The sequence below is a fragment of the Neophocaena asiaeorientalis genome, unplaced genomic scaffold (assembly GCF_003031525.2).
Source record: "Neophocaena asiaeorientalis asiaeorientalis breed wild unplaced genomic scaffold, Neophocaena_asiaeorientalis_V1.1 scaffold629, whole genome shotgun sequence".
NCBI classification, from domain to species: Eukaryota; Metazoa; Chordata; class Mammalia; order Artiodactyla; family Phocoenidae; genus Neophocaena; species Neophocaena asiaeorientalis.
In genome coordinates this window covers 4,884,196-4,898,912 of record NW_020175468.1, presented here as the reverse complement: position 1 = coordinate 4,898,912, position 14,717 = coordinate 4,884,196, and the positions used below count along the sequence as shown (strand labels likewise).

General features: G+C 59.8%; 3 protein-coding genes across 4 annotated transcripts in view; 1 reads left to right on the top strand and 2 right to left on the bottom strand.

Moving 5' to 3' along the window:
- CKM (creatine kinase, M-type) overlaps window positions 1-3,894 on the bottom strand; it is a 22,190-nt gene extending 18,296 nt beyond the window's left edge. Inside the window, exon 1 of the mRNA XM_024768139.1 lies at window positions 3,873-3,894. The gene's annotated coding sequence lies outside the window, so the exon portion shown is untranslated. The remainder of the gene's footprint in view (window positions 1-3,872) is intronic.
- KLC3 (kinesin light chain 3) lies at window positions 682-9,312 on the top strand. The gene is made up of 13 exons (XM_024768138.1): window positions 682-765; window positions 4,055-4,320; window positions 4,826-5,056; window positions 5,369-5,438; window positions 5,845-6,064; window positions 6,489-6,576; window positions 6,650-6,751; window positions 7,275-7,448; window positions 8,094-8,184; window positions 8,261-8,301; window positions 8,393-8,499; window positions 8,692-8,755; window positions 9,064-9,312. The coding sequence occupies exons 2-13, from the start codon at window positions 4,063-4,065 to the stop codon at window positions 9,133-9,135; spliced, it is 1,518 nt and encodes a 505-aa protein (XP_024623906.1). The 5' UTR covers window positions 682-765; window positions 4,055-4,062; the 3' UTR covers window positions 9,136-9,312.
- Window positions 8,192-14,717, bottom strand: part of ERCC2 (ERCC excision repair 2, TFIIH core complex helicase subunit) — a 19,411-nt gene continuing 12,885 nt past the window's right edge. Inside the window, exons 13-23 of one of the 2 annotated variants that reach the window (XM_024768137.1) lie at window positions 14,600-14,669; window positions 14,440-14,509; window positions 14,247-14,348; window positions 13,019-13,082; window positions 12,389-12,510; window positions 10,890-10,982; window positions 10,718-10,790; window positions 10,423-10,493; window positions 10,176-10,319; window positions 9,939-10,082; window positions 8,192-9,537 (exon numbers count right to left, since the gene is read on the bottom strand). In XM_024768137.1, the coding sequence (XP_024623905.1) occupies window positions 9,445-9,537; window positions 9,939-10,082; window positions 10,176-10,319; window positions 10,423-10,493; window positions 10,718-10,790; window positions 10,890-10,982; window positions 12,389-12,510; window positions 13,019-13,082; window positions 14,247-14,348; window positions 14,440-14,509; window positions 14,600-14,669 (1,046 nt within the window). In that variant the 3' untranslated portion in view covers window positions 8,192-9,444. The other variant, XM_024768136.1, reaches the window with a different exon arrangement.

Genomic DNA, 14,717 nt, shown 5'->3' with positions numbered 1-14,717 from the left:
GCAACACAGCCAGAAAAAAATATTCTCATAGCCTTTGACTACCCCATTTTAAAGTTTAGGGAAACGGAGACAGAGAGGTTACTTGTCCAAGGCCTGCTCTGCTAGTAAGTACTGAAATCAGATGTGAACTCAGAGCTCAATTTTTAGCCTCACCAATAATGTGATGTAAGACAACATAGTAGTTATAATGTTACACGAAATAATTTTAGGTCCTGAAAAGTTTTGTGAACAAAATCAAGGAGAGAAATGAGGTTGTGTTTTGGTGGGAAGGTGTAATTTAGAAGAGACAGGCAAGGGAGGCCTCTCGGAGTAAGCGGCCTTTGAAAAGGGACCAGACAAACGTCGAGATCTGTGTGGAGAGATGTCCAAGCAGGGCGCACAGCCAAGGCAAAGAGCCGGCGGCTGGCACTGCAAGAAGGCCATCCGTCTGGGATCCAAAGTTTCCAAGATTCTAGTTTCGCTGAGACTCTGGTTTCCAGGCCCCCTGCGCACTGGAATCATCTCAGATTCGACGTGCCCTAGAGGCTACCGGCTACGCGCACGCGAAGTTCTGCGGTTGCCTTAGGGCCGGGGCCGCAGCGCTTAACTTTCCCCGGGCGGTGGGCGGGGTCTGTCTCACCTGCGGGGGCGGGGCTCCGGGCCGCCCCACCCCCCCCGGAGGACCCGCCCGCGGCCCGAGACTCGCTGCGCAGCTGGAAGCGGCGAGGCGTGCGCGGCGGGCGGGCGCAGCGCGGCGAAGCAGGACCGGGAGCTGTCTGCGGTCAGGTGGGCGCCGGGAATGCGGGGTGGGAGTCCCAGGAGCTGCGAGGATGGAGGCGAGGGCGGAGGGTGTGGGCTGGGCCTGGCGCACCCCTGGGCCCTCTGGCCTGGAGACGGGGACGGGCCTTGGGGCCCCTGGACGCCCCCTGTCCCCCCCTGGGGCTCCCCGGGGTCTGGAGGCCCAGCTGGGGCCGCGCCTCCTCCGCCGGGCTCAGGTAAACAGGAGCGAGGACGGGGCGGGGCCTGGGGGCGGGAGGGGCCCCTTGTGACGGCCTGGCAGCGGGCGGGCGCGCGAGCGGTGAAACCGGGGTGCGCGGGGCTGGACGGGCCGGCCAGGGGTAAGTTGTGTGGTTTGCGGGGCTGGCCAGGATGGGGGTCTCCCGCCTGCGAGTGTATGTGTGTGTGGAGATGGTGCGTGCGTGTGCATGAGAGATGGTGTACGAAGCTCAGGTGTGTGTGATGGTGTCAGGCTGTGGGTACAGGTGGGTACAGGAGATGGCCTGTCCGTGTAAGCCTGCGAGGGCACAGAGGGACTGCTTGAATGATGTGAAACTGTTTCAGTGATGTGAAAATGTGGGCGACCTCTGTGTGTCTGTAATGCTGTGTGTGTGTGTGTGTGTGTGTGAGACAGGGAGTTGAACTGTTTGTAGGGTTAGGTGTGTCACCAAGAAATTGTGTGGCCGTGGTTGTCTCTCTGCCTGTAAGACTGGGGGGGTGACAAGGAGGTGGGCACTATGGGTTCAGGATGGATGCGTGGAGTGTGTGACCATCGGTGTCAGCTGCGCGGTTGTGCGCGCGGGGCCCAGCTGGTGAAGGGGAGTTTGCTGTTTGGAGGTCGGCGTGAGTGTGGGAGCCAGCGTGTGTCGAGGAAACAGCCCGAGTGATGTGTGGCTGTGCGTGTCGCTCTGTTACTGTGCAGAGGTTGCGTCTGGAACATTCGGCTCAGCTGTCTGAGATTGTGCCTGATGCGGGAGGTTGTATACGTCCGCAAACTTTCGTGAATGATGGTCATGGTTGTCGGGATGACTCAATGAACGGGTGTGGTTGTGAGTTTGACTTGCGTGTGGGGTGTAAGACTACATATGGTGTGATATACATACACACACTTATATACTACGTACACAGAGAGATTGATATATGTACGAACACGTATATACATAGAGAGATTGATGGCGATGGAGAGGCTGCGGTATATAAAATCCGCAGGATTACACACCTGCCCTTACTCTGTGTCTGAGTGGATGTGATTGGGAGCATGTGCACAGGTGCTAAAAGTTCTGGGCTGTTTAGGGGAACACAGTGGCTTGAGTGAAGTAAGCCTGAGAGACTGTGTGCGGAAAGCATGGAACTACCTGTGTCTCTACAGCTGTCTGTGCCATGGGCACCCGCTTGTGACGGAGTAAGAGCCTGGCCTCAAGGGTCATTCGCACGTCCGCGTGTGAAGCTCTATAGTGTGTCTGTGTGCGAATCCCTGGCTGGCCAGGTGGGGAGGAAGGAAGGAAATGGGGAGGATGGTGACGGGTCCACGGTGAATCCTGGGAGCATGGAGGAGGCGCTGGGCATAGGATGGAGCGCTAGGTGCTGGCAGGACTGTGGGGGTGTGGGAGAGGGCACGTGTCGTGGGCATAAAAGTTCAAGGAGACAGTCCCAATGGAAGTGGTTTGGGATTTGGTTATCTTTTTGCAGGTGAGGGGGGCTGAGGGAGGAGACAGTTTGTGTGTTGGCTTTTGTTTTGTTTTTAAATTTTTATTGAAGCATAGTTGGTTTACAATGTTGTGTTAGTTTCAGGTGTACAGCAAAGTGATTCCGTTGTATTATATATATATATATATTTCACAATCTTTTCCATTATAAGTTATTACAGGATATTGAGTATAGTTCCCTGTATACACAGCAGGTCCTTGTCGGTTATCGATTTTATATATGTATATGTTAATCCCAAATCCCTAATTTACCCCTCCCCTCCCCTCTTCCCCTTTGGTAGCCGTAAATTTGTTTTCTGTGTCTGGCTTTTATTTCTGAAGGGAAAGTATGCCTGTGTGTTGAGTTGTACTTCGCAGAGGAGACTGTGTATGTGTTATTTCCAAAAGAAGAATGTACTTGTGTGCGTGCCTTAGTGTGTTGCATTAGGTTGTATCAATATTTTGAAAGGAAAATGTGGATGTGCGTGAGTCGGTATGCGGACCTCTCATTGTTGTGGCCTCCCCCGTTGCGGAGCAGAGGCTCCGGACGCGCAGGTTCAGCGGCCGTGGCTCACGGGCCCAGCCGCTCCGCGGCATGTGGGATCTTCCCGGACCGGGGCACGAACCCGTGTCCCCTGCATCTGCAGGCGGACTCTCAACCACTGCGCCACCGGGGAAGCCCCTGAGTTGTATTTTTAAGAGAAAGTGTGTGTGTGTGTCATTTCTGAGAGGACAATGTGTATTACGCTGTATTTCTGAGAGGGGTGTGTGTATGTATGTGAGGGCCCCAGAGGCATCGTCACCAGATGTGTCATTGACCTTGTCACCCATATACAACCCCATGAAGTCCCACATGTGAACCCCCCCCCCATCCATTACCATCTGGGCCTCAGACCCTCATCTGTCACATGGCCAATGTGACATCCATGGGCCACGCCTGCCTCACGTTTGACCCAGCACGCCTTGGGCTGGCTGAGCATGTCTGCAGTGGAGGGTGGAGCCTGTTTCCTCTGGGTCTGTCAGGTCCTCGGGCTCCGGGAGCCACCACACGGGGCCCCCCTTCCTGACCTCCCCAGTCTAGAGGCCTCTGCTTCCAGCACCCCAGCCCCTTGGCCCTCTCCTCCTGCCCCACCCCACCCCCAGTGGTCTGACTGGTTCCCAACAAAAACACCCTAAGAATGAGCTCACAGAGAGGCTGCCGCCTCCACGCGTCCTGCCCCACACGCCCAGTGGGCGAGGGCACCTCTGGTCCCAAGGTCACACAGCCGGGAATGCTGGGCCAGGGTACCCAGGGTCCTTGGGGTGGGCTGGGTGGGAGCCCTCGAGATGGCTGTTTGCCCTCCTTTGGTTAATCATACATAATGAGGTTTTGGAGTTGCCCTCAGGGCGGGCCCCTGGGCCGAGGACAGGGAAGACTAGGTTTCCAGTTGCCCGCTGGCCAGGATGGGTGTGGGACAGGGTGCTGGCCGGAGTGAGGAAAGCACGGAGGCAGAGGGCTGGCCGGGATGGGCGGACAGGGAGAGGGTTGAGGGGACCTGTGGCGTAAATGGCGCAGAGGCAGAGGGGCTGACTTGCCTGGCCCTGGCAGTGACCCCGATCCCGGTCACCCCCAGAAGCAGCAATGTCCGTGAAGGTGGCAGCCCCGGGAAGCATGGGGCTGGGCCCAGAGCACCTGAGCCCTGAGGAGCTGGTGCAACAGACGCGACAAGTGGTACAGGGACTAGAGGCCCTGCGGGCAGAGCACCGGGGCCTGGCCGGGCACCTGGCGGAGGCCCTGGCAGGACAGGGCCCGGTGGCTGGCCTGGAACTGCTGGAAGAAAAACAGGAGGTGGTGAGCCACTCACTGGAGGCCATCGAGCTGGGGCTGGGTGAGGCCCAGGTATGAGGGGGCCAACTCAACTATGGGGGATGTGGCTCAGGCCTGGGGGTTGCCCAGGGATGAGGGGGCCAGGTGTGCTGGAGGGGGCAGCCTGGGGAGAGTGGGGACTAAGGGAGCCAGGCCCGGGAGGGGGAGGCTCCAGTCCTGAGGTGGGATCCCTGGTGTGCATTGGGGATGGGGTCCTTATGTGCGACAGGGACCCCTGAACCACGTGGGGCCCTTCCATGGAACTGTGGGTCCTGGGGAGACTTTGGGGTTGCACGGGTGGAAGGTGAAGTACCCTGAGTGTAATTTGTGTGCCTGGGTGACATCAGAGGGTCCCGAGCAGGATTGGAGTATGGCCCTGAGAGCCTTTGAGCACCCCTGGAGCCACAACGGAGGAGTCTCTGTATAATCCGGGGCACCCTGGAGAGAACGGGGTGCTCTGGCTTGATCTGAGGCCCTGGGCTGGGTCGGGGGCGAGAGGGGCCAGGCCTCTGACTCGCCACCCCCGCCTCCCTGGCAGGTGCTGCTGGCCCTGTCGGCACATGTGGGCGCGCTGGAGGCTGAGAAGCAGCGGCTGCGAGCACAGGCCCGGCGGCTGGCCCAGGAGAACGCATGGCTTCGGGAAGAGCTGGAGGAGACGCAGCAGCGGCTGCGGGCCAGCGAGGAGGCTGTGGCCCAGCTGGAGGAGGAGAAGAGCCACCTGCAGTTCCTGGGGCAGCTGCGGCAGTATGACCCACCGGCGGAGAGCCAGGTGCTGCGGGACCCAGCGGGGCGGGGGCCGTGATGTGCTGGGGACCCCTCACTCCTTAGATACCCCACAGCCCCCATCCCTCCGTGGTGCCCCCCGGTGCCCCAGACCCTCCAAAGAACCCCCTGACCCTCTGCAGAGCCCCACAAATCCCAAACCCACTAGAACTTCCACCGAAGTTGGAAGCCCGAGGATCCTCCCCAAGCCCTCAGGAGACCCCTGACCACCACCACCCTCAAACCCTGGGATCCAGGACCCCAGTCTCTGACTCAAAACTCCCAAGCCTCATGACACCCACTTTCCTGTCCTCTGCAGCAGCCTGAGTCCCCCCATCGGCAGGACAGCCTGGCCTCCCTGTTCCCCAGTGAGGAGGAGGAGAGGAAAGGTGGGTGTGGGGAACTCAACCAGGAGGATGAATGGCCCAGGCTGGGGGGAATCTCTGATTCGCTGGGCCCCCAAGGCCTCTGAGGGAGGATGGGGAAGGTCAGGGCGGGGTGTCAGGAGGATGAAGCAGGGGGCTGTGGGGGTGACAGCGGGCAGGTGACGCTGGAAGCTGCAAAAGCAGGCCTGCCACGGCCCCAGGAACCACGTGGCTCCCATGTTTCTGTCCCGCAGCCTAGGACACATCCCACAGGCCAGTAAAATGCCCGTGATTCCAATCTCAGACATCAGAACAGGGGCCCGTGGTCCCAGGGGCCAGCGAGGCAGCTGTAGCTTTGGGGTGCATGTGTCCCCTCGTGCGGGGCTGCAGGAGTAGGAGGCCTGCAGTGACGGGTGCCCGGCACCCCCAGGTCCCAAGGCAGCGGGGGCCGTCTCTGCTCAGCAGGGTGGCTACGAGATCCCGGCCCGCCTTCGGACCCTGCACAACCTCGTGCTCCAGTACACGGGGCAGGGCCGCTACGAGGTGGCTGCGCCGCTGTGCCGCCAGGCCTTAGAGGATCTGGAGCGGAGCTCGGGCCACTGCCACCCTGACGTGGCCACCATGCTCAACATCCTGGCGCTGGTATACCGGTGAGGGCTGCAGCCGCCACGGCTGGAGGGGGCAGGAGGGGCGGGGACCTGTCGTTGGGCAGAAGCGGGGGTACCCTGGTGTCCTGCTCTGCCAGCATAGGGCACCAGGGGTGGTGGTGGAGAGAAGGGGCAGAGCTCTGGGGAGGCCACCCACTGAGACCCAGGCAAAGAGGAGTCAGCATGGGCAAGAGAGACCACAGTGTTGTGGGGAAGAGACCTGGGGTGGCAGAGGCTTGGCAGCCAACTGGGAGTGTGGGGACCCTGTGCTAGACTTGGGAGGTATGGGGACCCCCCAGAAGGGACCCCCAGAGGATGCCACCCATGCTTGGTCGTCAGGTCTCTGGGCCTGCGGGATTCAGCCCAGCCCGTGGCCCCTGCTACCCCAACCTGGCCAAACCCCCTCCACCCTCGGGCCACCCCACAGGGACCAGAACAAGTACAAAGAGGCCACAGACCTTCTCCACGACGCCCTGCAGATCCGGGAGCAGACACTGGGCCGGGAGCACCCCGCGGTGAGCGCAGGCCCAGGAGGGAGGGCTGTGGGCTGTGCCTTCCCACCCCTGACCCGCCTCTCGCGCCCTGCAGGTGGCCGCCACCCTCAACAACCTGGCTGTCCTCTACGGGAAGCGTGGGCGTTACCAGGAGGCGGAGCCCCTGTGCCAGCGCGCCCTGGAGATCCGTGAGAAGGTCCTGCCCCCACCTGGCTCCCACGGAGCCCCTGTCCTGAGTGGCTCTCACCCCTTGATCCTGATTTCAGCGCTCAATTCTGTGGCCCTTGCATGACCCTGACTTGCTCCTGTGACCTCTGACCTTCTGTGCCCCTCCCATTTGACATCGTGAGCCTCCAATTTGAACCTAGAGCACCCAATCCCCTGACCCACCACCCCTGACATACCACCGACTTCTGTTTGGTCTTGACTTCTGACTCTCATAGGGCACCTTATGCCCCCCCCCCCGGTCCTGACCTTCCAACCCCAACCTTGATCTACCTATTTGACCCATAATCACGAGGTTTTGCACCACCATGACCTCTGACCCAACTACTCCCCAGTTTGACCGCGCAGTTCCTGCCCTCCGCCCCAGCCTCCTGTAGTTCTCCATCCACGTCGATCCTATAACCACCAACCCATGACTCTCATTACGTCTGTTGGCATCACGTGGCCCGCCAACCCCGGCTGACCCCAAGGACTTGTGATCCCATGACTCCTAGGTCCTGGGCGCCAACCACCCGGACGTGGCCAAGCAGCTCAACAACCTGGCCCTGCTGTGCCAGAACCAGGGCAAGTTCGAGGAGGTGGAGCGGCACTACGGCCGGGCCCTGAGCATCTACAAGGCCCTAGGTGGGCCTCACGACCCCAATGTGGCCAAGACCAAGAACAACCTGGTGAGGGCGCCTTGGGGCGTGGGTGTCTTGGTCCTGGGGCCGCGGCACTGGGGAGCACCCACCGGCTGGAGGGTGGGATACCACCGAGGCCAGGGGCCCCACCTCTGCCCAGCCCTCGAGCTGTCCCATGAGACTCGGCTTCCAAGCTGGGCCCTGACTGGTGAGGTTGCTCAGCACAGAGGACACGGAAGCATCAGGAAACAGGCAAGTTGGTGGCAGCCAGAGAACAGCTCCAGTCAAAGAGGAAGCCAGAGAGACGGGCCGGGAGCAGATGAGAGCATTTATTGAGCTAAACCCCCTTCTTAGGACTTTGCCTGTACTATCCGTTTCTTCAAGAGCCCTATGAGGTAGGTGCTCCCGTTGCCCCATTTTGCAGGTGAGGAAACTGAGGCACAGAGAGGTGTGTCACTGGCTCAAGGCAGAGTGGGGAACAGGTTCCTGCTCTGAGTCAGGAAGTCACCTACCCTATGGGAAGTAGGCGGGGTTGGGCTCCAAGCCCACCCTGCTGTCGGCCAAGGCCTGGAGTGTGGGGTAAACCTGGGTTTCTTCCTGCGGGGGCTGGAAGGATGTGCCTGGGTGCAGTGCTGGGGCCTGGCAAGCTCCCAGGTTTGAGCCAAGATCACCCAGGCTATGCCCTCCCCCCAGGCCTCAGCCTACCTGAAACAGAACAAGTACCAGCAGGCGGAGGAACTCTACAAAGAAATCCTCAGCAGGGAGGCCCCGCCTGCCCCTCGCGGTGAGCCCCCAGCCCCTCCCTCTCCCCCAGGGGGCTCCTCAGCATCCCCACCACAATGGCCCCATCTGTTCCCCAGGAGCCCCCAACACAGGCACAGCTGGTGACGCAGAACAGCAGGTGAGGACAGGCTTTGCCTCGGCTCCCAGGGTGGAGGTGGGGACTGGATGGAATGGGGGGGACTGACCCGTGTCCCTGGCACCCTCCCCAGGCTTTTCGTCGGAGCAGCTCGTTCTCCAAGCTCCGAGAGTCCATCCGGCGGGGAAGTGAGAAGCTGGTCTCCCGGCTCCGAGGCGAGGGGGTGGTGGGGGCAGCCGGGTGAGTGTTGGGTCAGTTTGGTGGCCGAATCTGTAGCCCACCCCTCTCCCTGTCCTGCTCAAGAACCTTCCATGGCTCCCATCTCCCCTGCCACACATACACTCAAACCTGGCGCTGGAGTGGTCCCTCCCAGGGTGGGAGCCAGACACTCCTGGGCTCACTTGTGCCCCACCCACCAACTTTCCTTTGTAGGATGAAGAGAGCCATGTCACTCAACATGCTGAACATGGATGGTTCCCGGGCTGCTGGGAACCAGGTGAGGGGGACACCCGGGTCAAGGGTGGAGTGAGGGGCCACACTGACAGGCCCAGAGGCAAGGGAAGGGTGGAAGTGGTCAGGCTGGCGGTGGAGTGGACGCCAGGATAAGGAGCATGGTTGGCTTTTACTTGGGTAGAGGCGGGGGAATGGATGGACTGGAGTCAGGGTGGATGTGGGGACAGGGGGACGAGCAACGCGGCCATCAGGATAGACAAGCTGGCAGCCAGGCTGCTGGGGAGTAACCCTAGGGGCAGCTGCAGCAGAGCTGTGTCCTGCCCCTCACCCACCCCCTGTACCTGTCCCCAGTTCCCCGGCCGGCACCTGCGCGAGGCCTCTCGGACCCTCAGCGCCAGCACCCAGGACCTGGGCTCCCACTGAAGGCGACAGAACCACGTGGCTGCGGCTTCTCAGGAGGAGCGGGAGAGGGGTGGGAGGAGGGGAGGGGAGTCCTTTCATCTCCCTGACTGCTCCCACCCCTCGGGGGCACCCAGTGTCTTGGGCTTCCCCGCTGTCCTCTCCTCCTGTGATTAAAGACTGTAGACTTGGCAGCCAGAAGGTCTGCCTGAGGTGTCCTGCAGGGACTTTAAGCGCCTCCCCCGGAGGCGCCCTCCAAGCTACTGGGACCCAGGGCCAGGTAAGGCTCACGAGTCGGCGGCCAGCTCCTTTCACGGCCCCGCCCCCACCCCGCTACAGCTGCTGAGCGATCTGCGCTATCCTCCGCAGCGTCTCCTCCGACTCCAGCTGCTCCAGGCTGAGCAGGGACAGGCCCAGCTGGTCCTCCTGGTGGGGGGCGGGGGGTGTCAGCTGCTGCACTTACTAACACAGGGGTCCACAACTCAGTAGGGACAGGTGGCCCGCCCGGGGGCGGGGGGTGGGCTACAGGACAGGATGCTTGAATTTCAAAACACCCGTATAACCCAGGGCATCCCGTCCCCAGAGAGCTGTGTCCAAGCTAGAGAAGGACTGGCTTTCCAGAGGCCCACGGCCAGCTCGGGGCTCCCAATGGAGAGACACGCTCTGGCTGTAGCCCTCGACCCTCCCCGCAGTTCCAGTTCCCAGGCCTGGCGCGCCAGCGCACACAAACCCCTCTCTGTCGGGGGCAGGGAGCAGGCTGGGCTTGGGGCTCCGGGAGAAAGCCAAGGGCCCTTCCTGAAAGAGGAGCTTAGGCGCCGCGGGCTCACCCGGTGGAATGGCTGTGCCATCTGCCTCAGGAAGTACTTGGCGACCTGGACCCCCTCGTCAACGGTCAGGTTGAGGCTGGCGTCGGTGAGGTGCTCCTGGATCCAGCGGGGCAGTTTCCCCCGCTTGTCGGCCCGGGCAAAGCGCTGTGAGTGGGAGAGGGAGGATGTCAGGATCCTGGCAGGGGGAACCCGCAAATGGGGGAACAGCCTGGTTGGCGGGGGCCCCGGAACGCGCACCTTGTCGGCAAAGACCATGAGGCCGTAGTCAGTCTTGCCCCTGATGGCCCGACCCACGCACTGGGCCGCGTGGCGCATGGCATCGAAGGTCAGAAAGTCATTCTCTCGAATCTGGAACTGGTCCCGAAGGTATTCCAGCCGCGCCTGCGGGTGCAGAGATGGGGGGGGTAACGTCCCTTCCTCACACAAGTCCTAAGGAGAGGGCCCGACAGAGGCCTTCACGTCCTACCCCCCAGGCGCTGCTCACCTTGAGAATACGGCTCTGGGTGTAGACGTAGGGCACCCCGAACATGATGACGGCCCGGCCGTAGTGGTGCACTGCGCGACGCAGGAGGGGGAGTGAGAGGGCTGAGCTCGCGGCGCCCGGGAGCTCATGCTGTTCGAGTGACTGCACCCCAAGGGCCCTGCAGAGCACCCAGGGATGGAAGGAAGGGGAGGCCCCCGTGCGTGCCCAGGCTATGGGCCGCCGGTCCCCTGGGGGAGCAGAAATGGCCAGACATCCACGCAGGCGCTTGGGGGAGGGGAGAGCCTAGTCCACTCACCAAAGTCAATTCCCTCAGACACTTTGCCTCGGGCCACCGAGAGCAGGATGGCCCCACGGCCGTTCTCGCAGGCCTGGGGAGGGGAGGCCAGGACACGAGATGCGTCACCTCGGAGCTGCCTCCTCTGGTCCCTCTCCACCCTGGGCTTTCCTCTTTCCCCGGTAATACCCACCTCCTGGTACTTCTCCAGGGCAACACTGGTCTCAGCCCCATCTTGGGTCTCAATAAAGAGCAGCTTGTTCCTTTGGATGTTCTCGAGGATGCCCTTAGGGAAAGACACCAGGGAGGTCAGGGTGTGGGCCGTCAGAAGGATTAAAGGACAGGGGAGTCCTGGTTACACTCAACTCTTGTCAGATTCCCATGCAACAGACCACTTCTCTCCCCAGGCCTCAGCTTGCCCACTGGAGACTTGGGGAGGGTGGTGGTACTGTCACTTCTTTGGAAAACCCCGTGAGCCGGGGAGGGAACCAATCCTCATCCTTTGGACGAATGGAACAGGCATGTGGCTCTAGATGGCCCATCGGGATGCAGGTGATAGGTGGAGAGGCCAGGCAGAGCCAATCAGAGGCTGACTTGAGATTTCATATTTGACACTGAAATAGATGTGTGGTACGAATAAAGGACAGATACACAGATGGACCAGTGAGACAAAACAGAGGGTCCAGAAACACCCCCCCACACACAGATGGTCACTTGTGCCACTCAGTGCGGGGAGCTCTTTTCAGTAAGTGGGGCTGGAGAAATTAGATTTCCATATGGGAAAAAAATGAATCTTGACCCCTGCCTTACATCATACACAAAGGTAAATCTGAGGTACCTCACAGCCCTTAGATGTAAAAGCTACAACTACAAAGCTTCTAGAAGGAAACACAGGAGACCATCTTTGGGACCCCGGGGTCGGCAAAGGCTTCTTAAATAAGACACGAAAGGCGCACGGGATGTGGCGCTCAGGTGGCTGACAGCCGCCTTTCCCACCGTGTGGAAAGAGCCTGAGGACAAGACCCAGGTCTTGGTTGTGCGTGAATGAGGCTCCCACACACTGCCTGGTGCTAACATTAGACAAGTTCACTCGTCTCAGCCCAAAGAGGTGCCCTAACTTACCCGAGAGCTGGGCCCGTGGTGCATTCAGAATCAGAAAGGACAGGGCACCCCTTCCCCATCCACATCCTGTTGGGTTGCCAGTGCCCAGCCGTGGTGAGCTCCATTTCCCCATGACCTCACCCACACGCTCCCCAGAAGGGGCTCCTGCAGGTTCTTTGCCCCGAGCCTGTATCCAGCCGTAATTCTCCAGAACCTTCCTCTAGAGGCGCAGCACCCAGCTAGAGTCACACCTGCTACCCAGTGTCTCGACACCAAGCCATATGTGCTGGAGAGACTGTCAGGAAGTAACCCCAAAAACCCATAAGGTGGGATGTGGTCACCTCTCCTGAGGGCCGCACCTCTGAGGAAGGGGCCCAGCGAGGCTGCTCATGTCTTAGTTCTTAACCTAGATGTTGGGAGAAGAGTGAATGCTATTTATTCTTTAAACTGTCCATCTGTGTTTTATACGCTGTCCTATCACCTATGATACATGTCACCATTTAAAACACAAGAGGAATGAAGCCAACACACAGGGGAACAGAGCCAAGAGCTGAGACAGGGGCCTTCTGTGGGGTGAGTCGCTGGGCGTACCTGCTCGTACCAGGAGGCCACGGTGCTCTCCATGTACTGGTAGCTGGTAAAGAAGGCCACGATGCCATCAGGCACTACAGCGGACATCTCCAGCAGGAGGTTTCCGTAGTTCCGGATCACCGCTGTGAGGGGTCAGAGGTTGGACTCTCTCCTGGCCTGGTTCCACCACCCCACTCCCTATCAGAGCATTCCTGTCTAATGGCTTGTCTTGAATTTGGGTTCCTAAAAACCCCACTGAGGACTCTGTAGGACTGTTCAAACACATTCTGCTTTTCCTTGGGAGGACAGCACCCCCAAACCCCTGAAGATAGGCGTGGCCATGTGACTTGCCATGGCCAAATACAGAAAGGGCCACATGTCACTTCCAGGTTGAGAACCTTTACGAGCCAGTTCACAATTCACCATGATCCCTCCTGTCACAGTGATGTGTCCAATGGTGGAAGTTCCCAGCATGAGACATGGGGCAGGCCCCCACCAACCCATGATGGCACGTACTGTGGGCAAGAAGTACTTCTGCCTAAAGCCACTTCGATTTGGAGGTATCTGTTACTGCATCATGACCCAGCCCACGCTGACTGCTCCACCTCCCCTCCTGGGACCCATACAAACCATCCCCTGTGGGTACCATACCGATATCTTCCCGGGTCTCAAACTTGGAGCTGATGGCCACCTGGTCATTGCCACGGCCAATGATCTGGAAAGAGCAAGAGAGGTCATGATAGGGGAAACAGCAACCGCTCCAACGTGTGAGTGCAGGTGGCCTGCTAGCGCTGTTCTAAGCTTTTTACAGACACAGGGTCATTGAATGAACCCTCAGCTACGCTGTTATCCGCATGGCGCAGATGAGTAACCTAAGGCTCACAAAAGGCGTGTCGTGTCGCCCGGCCAAGGTCACAGCAGGGACTGAACTGAACCGAAGTCTGCCCATGTGTCCCAGCAGCAAGTACCCTCTTAGCCCGTGCCAGCCTCCAGCCAGTCAGTTCAGGAAGTTGCCTCTCACCCCCAGCTCGACAGCCACTGTGCAACACCGCCAGCAACCTCACAGGAGCACGACGCAGTACGTGGCCCGTGGTCAGTGCCAGTCCACAACCCCTGACGGGCAATTCAGACGCGAAAACGCTCTGCAAACTCCAGACGTTTAAGTTTGGCACGAACTCCTACAGCAGCAAAACCTGCCCTGAGCCTATTCAGAGTCCTGACGTATCTCCCTTAGTTAGACTCTTCAGAACGTTTGCTGAAATATGACTCTCACTGGAGGGACGTGCCCAGACCCCACTGGCAGTGTTTCCAGTCTGGAAAATTCTCAATTCTAAAACACATCTGGGGAATTCCCTAGTGGTCCAGTAGTTAGGACTCCATGCTTTCACTACCGAGAGCCCGGGTTCAATCCCCGATCAGGGAACTAAGAGCCCACAAGCCGTGTGGCGCGGCAAAACAAAAAACAACGAACAAAAAAACACATCCGGCCCAGGGACTTCAGATATGAAACTGAGGGCCCATGTTACGATGTTCATTTTACAAAGAAGGGGACCAAGGCAGAGTGGAAAAGTCACTTAGCAAGGTCACAGCCAGACGATGAACCGGGCAAGGCCACGCTAACCAAGTACCGGGCCCTGGGCCACAAAGGCCTTTCACACCTGTTATCTCACTCAATCCCCTCAACCACCCTGGGAGATCACAGAGGGGGTGTTCCCATTTCACACATGAGAAAGCTAAGGCTTGGGGCGTCGAACTCAGGCCCAGGTCTGCCTGAATCCAGAATCCCACAGCTGCCTGAGAAGTGGCAGGGAGCAGAGGGAGGAAAGGCAGCCCTCATTCCCACCTCCCCTCCCCCATCACCTCACCCTCTCCCACGCACCATGGGGCAGAGGCAGACCCGAGCCAATGTCATGGTGAAGGTTGCCATGGTGACGGGATGGAAGTCCAGGATCTTGGGATAGATGTCCAGCGGGGACAGCGTCTGTACCAGGGACAGCAGGAGGGATCTTAGCAGGACTGGGCAGGAATCAGGAGTCCCCCCGTGGAGGTCTGGGGGCCAAAAGGGCCCTCACCCCAGATGTGATGATGACGGACTGGAAGCGCTCGAACACAGGTTTGATGGCCAGCGAGGCGTCCATGCAGCTGTGAGGAGGAGACAAGGGTGGTGAGTGCCAGGCTGGGGGGCCCAGGCCCCTGTGGGCCACTCACACCCCCTCTGGGGTCAGGTCTCACCTGAAGTGCAGGATGGGGTTGGCGATGGTTGGGGTCCTGTCGTCAAAGGGCTCAATGATGATGGTGAAACCTACAGGGGGCCGGTGAGATTCCCTGGGCACCAGTCATGACCATGCCC